The sequence below is a fragment of the Scomber scombrus genome, chromosome 6, assembly GCF_963691925.1.
Source record: "Scomber scombrus chromosome 6, fScoSco1.1, whole genome shotgun sequence".
Taxonomy (NCBI): Eukaryota; Metazoa; Chordata; class Actinopteri; order Scombriformes; family Scombridae; genus Scomber; species Scomber scombrus.
The window spans coordinates 3999314-4009313 of NC_084975.1; the positions used below are offsets into that span (position 1 = coordinate 3999314).

General features: G+C 39.9%; 1 protein-coding gene across 1 annotated transcript in view; it reads left to right on the forward strand.

Moving 5' to 3' along the window:
• Positions 1-10000, forward strand: part of LOC133981889 (BTB/POZ domain-containing protein kctd15-like) — a 50453-nt gene that overhangs the window by 36464 nt on the left and 3989 nt on the right. Inside the window, exons 3-4 of the mRNA XM_062420756.1 lie at positions 3967-4142; positions 6680-6824. Coding sequence (XP_062276740.1) covers positions 3967-4142; positions 6680-6824 — 321 coding nt within the window. The remainder of the gene's footprint in view (positions 1-3966; positions 4143-6679; positions 6825-10000) is intronic.

The following is a 10000-nucleotide window of genomic DNA, read 5'->3' on the forward strand; positions in this document are numbered from 1 at the left end:
CTGGTTTAGTTGATTAAATGTTTATATCTGATGTCTCTAACATTACGTGTGTGATTATTACCTGCGACTGTACAAAACTGGAGCCTGTAATCATCAGAGAGCTGCAGACAGTCGGTTATTTCCTGTGATTCCTGGTGCTCCAGTTTCCAGGAGTTCTTTAGTTTGAGCTCAGCAGCAGCAGCAGTCAGACACACACACAGAGAGAGAGAGAGAGAGAGAGAGAGAGAGAGGGAGAGAGAGAAAGAAAGAGAGAGAGAGAGAGGAGAGAGCAGTGTTTGTCAGTTTGGCCTGCGGGCGTCATGCGGGCCGCGGGGCAGAGACTCTGAAAGCTGCAGCCCGCCTCCTGTTCACCTTTCATGCTTCAAAGCTCTTCTTTACAATTGAGAGACTTTCTGTGAGTTGGGGGGGGAGGGAGGATGAGGGAGGGAGGGGGGGGGGGGGGGGGGGGTCAATTAATCCAGAGTGTGCCTGGCCCTGCAGCCCCTCAGGTCGTCACCATCCTCTGTTTCATCAGCGAGGCTGCCCTCCGCAAACACCGCAGCTCCATGAATATTACATTCATGGAAATCTGGAGGCTAGCTTGTTTTTAATCTAACGGGAGGGGGGGGGGGGGGTCATTTCTCCGAACCCCTCCTCCCTCCTCTCTCCTCCCACCCCCGAGGATGAGCTACGTCCAATTGATCTGACAGATCCACAACTGTAGTATAGTGAGAAGTACTCAGACTCCTCTGTAAGAGTACTAATACCACAATGTAGAAATACTCACTTAAACAAGTATTATCAGCTTAATGTGGTTTAAAGTATTCACAGTAAAAGTACACAAGTATTGTTACTTTAATTTAGTTCAAGTACCACAAGTATTATCAGCTTTGTGTAGTTAAAGTATTACAGTTAAAGTACACAGATTATCAGCTCAATGTAGTTAAAGTATAACAGGTATTATCACTTTTGTATAGTTACGGTAAAAGTACACAAGTATGTAATAAAAGTACACAAATAATCAGCTTCATGTAGTTATAGTATTGCAGTAAAAGTACACAAGTATTGTTACCTTAATGTAGTAAAAGTACACAAATAATCAGTGTCATGTAGTTATAGTATTACAGTAAAATTAGACAAGAAATATCAACTAAATGTAGTTTACAGAAAAGTACATGAGTATTGTTAAGTTAATGTAGTAAAGTATTCAGATTTTAAGCTTCATGTAATTCCAGGTATGACAGTATGACAGTAAAAGTACACAAATCATCAGCTTTATGTAGTTAAAGTATTGCAGTAAAAGTACATGTTACTACAGAGAGCGTGTTCACCCTCGCTTCACTCAGCCGATGGATCGTCTTTATCTCGATCTGATTGGATGAAACTTGCAGCGTCTGTTATTAAATGAAGTCGGTTAGAAAGCCGACAGCAGAGTGAAGCCTGCAGACTTCAGACAGACGATACAGACGGTCAGAGTTACAGAAGAAGCTCAGAGCGAGTTCAGGAGCTGCAGGTCCAGACTTTAGAGGGATCAGGTTCAATCTGCAATCTGAGAGATAGAAGTTGAGATTAAAGGACACATTCACTCTTCTTCATGTGTGGCTTAAACCAGCAGTCAGGTGTCCAGATGAGCAGTGAAAGAGGCTGTAATCATTCCTCCTGTTCATACTGACTATTAAAAGATCTCCTTCAAAATGTGCTTTCAATGTAAAGTGATGGAGGACTAAATCATTATAAAGTAGATGATCAGCTTCTATTGAGCTTCAGCAGTGTGAGTTAGTCATATCAAGTGATATCTGACACATTTACAGTCTTTTTAGCATCAGATTCCCTCTTAGTGTTTCCCTGTTGAGCTGTGGTGTAACCATAGTAACACAAAGACTTTGCTACTAAAAACACTGTAACGTTGAAACATAGAAGATGAAGATTTGACTCATTTTGGACAAAACTGAACCTTCATATTAGCTGTGGATTGTGGGCTGTGGGTTTAGTCCTCCATCACTTCCATTGTAAACATTATGAAAGGATCTTCTAATGGTCAGTATGAACAGGAGGAATCATTACAGCAAGAAAAAACACCTTTAATGTTCATTTGGGCTCCTGACTGTTGTTTTAGGACAGACTTGAACAATTGTGAACTCACCCTTTAAAGAGAACATCAGGCTTTTTGAAAATTTCTATCATTTATATTCTGTTCTGTTGTCAGATGTTAAACATGGGTAAAGATTCATTAAGTTGAAGTGAATGTCTGTAAAAATGCTCCGAAGCCAAAAGTCGGCCGGTTCTGAATACTTAGTTTGAAAAGTTACATCTACTTCCTCCTCATGATGACATCAGATGGTTCCCAAATCCCCACAAATGTCCGTCTTTTCTTTAATCTTTGTTGCTATAGTTACATACATATGGGGATATATGTATATATAAAAGTTTCCATTTGGAGTAAAGACGGAGAAAAAAGAAGTGAAATCCTTAAAGAGACAGGAGCTAAAACGACCTGTTAATAGACAGAGGCTGAACTGAGGCGCTGCATAAAGAGCCAGTATAAAATAAATAAGGACGTTTTTAATTGTAAATCATGCAAAGAAATGCAGAATAATGCAGAACATAACTGAATAACCTGAAGGTGCTGCAGCAGTTAGACAATATGACAAAACAATTATCAGCAATTATTTTGATATCTGGTTAATCCTTTCAAGCAAAACACGCCAAATACTTTGTTTCCAGCTTTCTAAATGTGCTGATTTCCTGTCTTTCTTTATCATATATGACAGTTAATTGAATATCTGAACATTGTAATCAGACAAAAACAAGCAAACTGATGACATCACTGCCCTCTGAGAAACTGTGAATGCCCTCTTTTATTTACTACTACTACTAATATCACATTTTCCACATGGTTTTCCATCGTCTGAGCTTCGGCTGTTGCTCTGTTAATGACGTCATCTCCTTGTCTCTTCTTCTTCTGTAATGATTTAATGACACAGACTGGAGGATGTTCCTTTTTCATATTTTAAGGTCATTAATTAATTTGTGTCATCCTCCCGGGTCAAATTGACCCCGTCTGTTTTGACTGTTCCTTCTTTCCTCCCTTCCCTCCTTCCGTCTGTCCTTCCTCCCTCCCTCCTTCTCTCTTTCTTTCCTTCTTCTCTCTTTCCTCCCTTCCTTCCTCCATCCCCATGTCTTCCTTCCTTCTGTCCTTCCTTCCTTCCTTTCCTTCCTCCCTCCCTCCTTCTCTCTTTCTTTCCTCCCCCTACCTTCCTCCCTTCCTGCCTTCCTCTGTCCTTCTTTCCTTCCTTCCTCGCTTCCTCTTTTCCTTTCTCCCTCCCACCCTCCCTCCTACCTTCCTTCCTCCCTTCTTTCCTTCAGTCTTCCTTCCTCCCTCCTTTCTTTCCTCCCTCCTTTCATTCCTCCCTCCTTTCCTTCCATCTTCCTTCCCTCTTCCTCCCTCCCTCCCTCCTCCCTCCTTTCCTTCCCTCTTCCTTCCTCCCTTCCTTCCTCCCTCCTTTCCTTCCGTCTTCCCTTCCTTCCTCCCTCCTTTCCTTCCTTCTACCTCCTTTCTTTCCTTCTTCCTCCCTCCTTCTTCCTCCCTTCCTCATTTATTTCCTTCTTCCTCCATTCATTCCTTCCTCCCTCCTTTCCTTCCTTCCTTCTTCCTTCCTTCCTTCCTTCCTTCCTCCTTTCTTTCCTTCTTCCTCCCTCCTTCTTCCTCCCTTCCTCATTTATTTCCTTCCTCCCTCCTTTCCTTCCTTCTTACTCCCTCATTTCTTTCCTTCCTCATTACTTCCTCCCTCCCTCCCTCCCTCCCTCCCTCCTCCCTCCTTCCTCCTTTCTTTCCTTCTTCCTCCCTTCCTTCCTTGACTCGAGGACAACAGGAGGGTTAAATGTCTCCTCTCTTTGACACTGAGCTCATTATTAGGGGGCTTTACTCAGATTAAAGAGGACATATTAGAGCTCAGGTGTGATCTGACGTGTTCTTACCTGTCATAGGAGGGGCGGAGCATGTCCAGGATGTCCCTGAGCCGCTCGCCGGTGTCGCCCATGACCGCCCAGGGAATCCCGTCGCCCGCCCAGCTCACCAAAGCCAACGCCCCGGTTCACATCGACGTAGGAGGGCACATGTACACCAGCAGCCTGGCGACGCTCACCAAATTCCCAGAGTCCAGGTAAGAGGAAGGGGGGGAAGAAAAAAAAGGTTAGAGAGTAAAAACAGAGCTAAAAGAAAGAATACTGGACTTTACATTCAGCAGGTGGAAAAAAACACGTCTCCTAATGAATTATAATGATTTTTAAACATTTAGACATTTTATAGAACAAATAATTAATGATCAATCGACTGAGAAAATACTTGTTATTTTCAGCCCTGATTCAGATCTGTCTTGTTTTGTTCGACCAGCATTAAAAAGTACACAAATATAAATTTTAACCCAATATAGGACAAAGAAAAGCAGCAAATGTTCACACTGAAGATGATTTTTTTTGGCATCTTTACTTAAAAAAATGACAATCATCAATATAGTTGGTAGTTATTTTCCAGTCAAGTCAGATTATTCACAGAGCCGAGAATTACAATCAATTAAAAAAAAAGCATAATTATGAGGATCAAGGTGTTAAAAAATAAGTTTAGGATAAAGTAAATACAATTTTATAGAAATAACTATAATAATAATAATAATAATGATAAAAGTTATAATAATGACTTATTGAGTCATTGTGTCGGCAGTCTCAGCTGACTTTGGATCATTAACTTCTATCACGTGTTTATTCAGCTCTGATTTCTCTTTGCAGTATGTGAGAGAGAAAAGAGAGAGAGAGAGAGAGAGGGAGAGAGAGAGAATGAGGGCAGAAAGGGGGAGGAGAAAAAAGTTTAATTGGGTTTTAGAGGACAGAGAGGAGAGAGAGAGAGAGAGAGAGACAGGAGGTGGAGCGATGCCCTGCAGCGAGGAGGTGACGCTCCTGCAGCAGCGACGGCCGTAAAGGACCAGGCACTGATGTACAAAGAGAGAAAGAAAGGAAGAAAATGAAAAGAGAGAGGAGTTATTTAGCCCAGAGTGAAAATGAACCTTGACACATACTTCAAACATTATGAAGGACTTTGTTGAAATTCACATAATGTGTTCCTGAGGTTCATCCTGCAGTGTTAATATGCAGCGAGACTCTCCGACTGCTGCTCTTAAAGTCTTTAAAGCTACACGCAAATATGTGTCTTCTTCTTCTTCTTCTTCTTCTTCTTCTTCTTCTTCTTCTTCTTCTTCTTTTATTAAGATGTTTGAGTGTCACTGTGCAGGATGATGTATGTGCAGAGTTTGTCTTCACTGACGTTTTTCTGTGCTAGCTAGCTGGAAACTGAGTTAAAGAGGGCGGATCTATAAGCCTGATTTGTGACATCACAACTAGTGTTTGGAGCCAATCGTGGTCCGTTATTCAACTTGCGCGATGTGTGATGTGGAAAGTTGAAGCCTGCAGCGCACAAACACAGAGAATTGATTTTACAGTGAAGGAGAAGACGTGGAAAAGTTTTAAAAATGAACAATATTTTTTACATATTCAGAGTTTCTGGAGAAGTAGAAGTTATAATTTTAATAGTTTCTGACCTTTTTAGTGTGTGAAAGCCAAATCAGATTATTATATTTTATTATCAGATGTTATTATTCAAAGCAGATTGTTTCCATGTGTCTGAAAACATGTCTAAAAGGATCTTTAACTATTCTACTGACTACAGATATCTATAGTTAACTGACTAAATGCTAATATCAGTATCATGGATGTATTATGAGAGTTGGATACATAAGCAAATTTCCCCCCAGTGGTCATTTGCGGTATTGCAGCTTTAAAAAATCCCCATGTGGCCCAAAAAGCATTTCTCCATAGACCACCATTGTAAAAAGAGACATCTGTAAAGCTGTTGACGGGACACCTCGAACTGGACACCAGGTCAATTATGAGTCTTTCTGTTACGAACTTTTGATCCATGGAAGTTTTATATGTGTTAAACTAAAATCTAAAGCTGAGAAAAGTACATTTTAAAACCTGTGACGTCATCACAATGTAAAGTCTGTGGGCCGAGTGGGAACTTAGGAGTGGGTTACATTTAGTGGGTCACATTAAGCAAACCTGGAAGCTAGAAACTTTTTTTTTGGCGTCTGCACCAGCCGAAAATTCTTATTGGACTGAATGGACGCCATCTTCGGTCCAGTTCAGCATGCTAATATTTGCCTTTCACTCTCTGGAACTGCTCACAGGGCTGGTGTCATAGTCAAGCAACATTAAACTTAGTGAAATATTGCGATAAAAGTCCGACACAAGTCTGAAATCTTCAAATCTTCAAATCAAAAATTAATGGAGCAATAATTTCCAAAATGACCACCAGCACACTTATTAGAGGGATTTTTAAAGTGAGTGAGTCAGAGCATCAAGCGGCTGTTGAGGAAGATATTTCAACACTGCCTTCAGTCTCAGTCTGTAGTAGTTGCTGCTTATGTGTATATGAAGGCTTGAGTTTAGGCAAATTTACTCCAAATCTCACCCTGATCATTCCTGGACCCATTAAAAGTACCATGAAGCAGGAACCTCGTTGACTTGTAAGAACTAAAACTAGAACTCTGCTCCTGCTTGAACTTCTTATATTCTTATAAATGTTCCTGCATTCAAAAGTTTCCATCAGAGTTAATTAACTCTTGTGTTTTTCTCTGTGTGTCTTTAGGATAGGTCGGCTATTTAACGGCACCGAGCCCATCGTGCTGGACAGTTTGAAGCAGCACTACTTCATCGACAGAGACGGAGACATCTTCCGCTACATCCTCAGCTTCCTGCGGACCTGCAAGCTGCTTCTGCCAGAAGACTTCAAGGTACTTTAAGCTCAGAGAGTCTCAGAGAAACAATCAGAAACTATAACAATAATCTTGTCAAAAAACAAAAATATTTGTAGTTGAGTTTTTACTGAGGTCCCTCACATTTACCTGCTGACCCTTTGGAGGGGCCCCACCCCTAGGTTGGGAACCACTGGACTAAAGTACCTAACTGTATATAAAGTAGTGTAAACTAGCTCCACCTCCAGCAGCTACAACAGTAACATGCTGCTCTAACACTGATGCTTCACTATTAATAATCTAATGATGTCATAATAATAATATATCAGTCAGAGGACCAAACCACTACTTTACTGTAATACTGCATACTACATCACTCATAATACTGCAGTACTTTACTGTAATACTGCATACTACATCGCTCATAATACTGCAGTACTTTTACTGTAATACTGCATACTACATCACTATAATACTGCAGTACTTTTACTGTAATACTGCATACTACATCACTCATAATACTGCAGTACTTTTACTGTAATACTACATACTACATCACTCATAATACTGCAGTACTTTTACTGTAATACTGCATACTACATCACTCATAATACTGCAGTACTTTTACTGTAATACTGCATACTACATCACTCATAATACTGCAGTACTTTTACTGTAATACTGCATACTACATCACTCATAATACTGCAGTACTTTTACTGTAATACTGCATACTACATCGCTCATAATACTGCAGTAAAGGATCTGAATACTTCTTCCATCACTGTCTCTGTTCTTACTGCAGTACTAAAGTATATATATATATATATATATATATATATGTAGTTTATATGGAGAGGATGACGACAGGAAATGTCCACTGACAGCATATTTGGTCCTTGTGATCCTTTAACATCATTTTAAAGAGAAAACAGTCGAGGTTTTTAACTCAGCTGCTGTTATTGACTCTGTGCTTCTGTAATGATGAGCTCTGGCTCGCAGCGAATCCGAGCCCAGATATGCAAAGATGGAGAAAACATGACCTTGAGGTGAAAGAAATTATTTGTCTTTTGTCCAGCAGCACATCGTTATCTCGGTTAGTCTGAGCAAACAGCAGCGAGTCTTTTAACGCCGAGGAAACTTTAATCAGCGCTGCGCCCGCGGCTGCACAGCTCCATCCAGTGTAGCTTACAGCACAGACGAGTGTGTGTTTTACTAAATTAATGTGCAAGGTTCGTGTGTGTGTGTGTGTGTGTGTGTGTGTGTGTGTGTGTGTGTGTGAGTCAGCGGGCATATTGCATCTCTCTCATCTCCCTCCCTGTAGTTAGCGAGCGCTGCCTCTGTGTTATTCTGTGCTCAGGATGACTAAAAAGCCCCGCAGACACAACCCCTTTTTATAAAACACATCTATCCCTCGCTTCCAGCCTCCTGCGATGGGGGGAGGAGAGGAGGGGGCAGGGAGTGAAGGAGGCGAGGCTTTGATACAGCGTCGAGCCTCGGGCCAGCAGCAGCTTCTCGTCAGGAACAGTATGGAGGAAAAAAAACACAAGAAGCCTCCTCCTCTGTATTTCACCAGCGGAGGAAGAAGCACTCCGATCTGTTACTGCAGGAAAAGTTGGCAACATAGTGAAATAATGCTTCAGTGAAGGGTTTATATCCTGTAGTACAGTATGCAGTAGAGGAAGAAGTACTCTGATCCTTTACTGCAGTAAAAATACTCCATTACAAGTGAAAGTACTGCATGAAAAATCCTACTACAGTAAAAGTACTGCAGTATTATGAGCGATGTAGTATGCAGTATTACAGTAAAAGTACTGCAGTATTATGAGCGTTGTAGTATGCAGTATTACAGTAAAAGTACTGCAGTATTATGAGTGATGTAGTATGCAGTATTACAGTAAAAGTACTGCAGTATTATGAGTGATGTAGTATGCAGTATTACAGTAAAGTAGTGCAGTATTATAGTGATGTAGTATGCAGTATTACAGTAAAAGTACTGCAGTATTATGAGCGATGTAGTATGCAGTATTACAGTAAAAGTACTGCAGTATTATGAGCGTTGTAGTATGCAGTATTACAGTAAAAGTACTGCAGTATTATGAGTGATGTAGTATGCAGTATTACAGTAAAAGTACTGCAGTATTATGAGTGATGTAGTATGCAGTATTACAGTAAAGTAGTGCAGTATTATAGTGATGTAGTATGCAGTATTACAGTAAAAGTACTGCAGTATTATGAGCGATGTAGTATGCAGTATTACAGTAAAAGTACTGCAGTATTATGAGTGATGTAGTATGCAGTATTACAGTAAAAGTACTGCAGTATTATGAGTGATGTAGTATGCGGTATTACAGTAAAAGTACTGCAGTATTATGAGCGATGTAGTATGCGGTATTACAGTAAAAGTACTGCAGTATTATGAGTGATGTAGTATGCAGTATTACAGTAAAAGTACTGCAGTATTATGAGTGATGTAGTATGCAGTATTATAGTAAAAGTACTGCAGTATTATGAGTGATGTAGTATGCAGTATTACAGTAAAAGTACTGCAGTATTATAGTTAAAGTACTGCAGTATTATGAGTGATGTAGTATGCAGTATTACAGTTAAAGTACTGCAGTATTATGAGCGATGTAGTATGCAGTATTACAGTAAAAGTACTGCAGTATTATGAGTGATGTAGTATGCAGTATTACAGTTAAAGTACTGCAGTATTATGAGTGATGTAGTATGCAGTATTACAGTAAAAGTACTGTAGTATTATGAGCGATGTAGTATGCAGTATTACAGTAAAAGTACTGCAGTATTATGAGTGATGTAGTATGCAGTATTACAGTTAAAGTACTGCAGTATTATGAGCGATGTAGTATGCAGTATTACAGTAAAAGTACTGCAGTATTATGAGTGATGTAGTATGCAGTATTACAGTTAAAGTACTGCAGTATTATGAGTGATGTAGTATGCAGTATTATAGTAAAAGTACTGCAGTATTATGAGTGATGTAGTATGCAGTATTACAGTAAAAGTACTGTAGTATTATGAGCGATGTAGTATGCAGTATTACAGTAAAAGTACTGCAGTATTATGAGTGATGTAGTATGCAGTATTACAGTTAAAGTACTGCAGTATTATGAGTGATGTAGTATGCAGTATTATAGTAAAAGTACTGCAGTATTATGAGTGATGTAGTATGCAGTATTACAGTAAAAGTACTG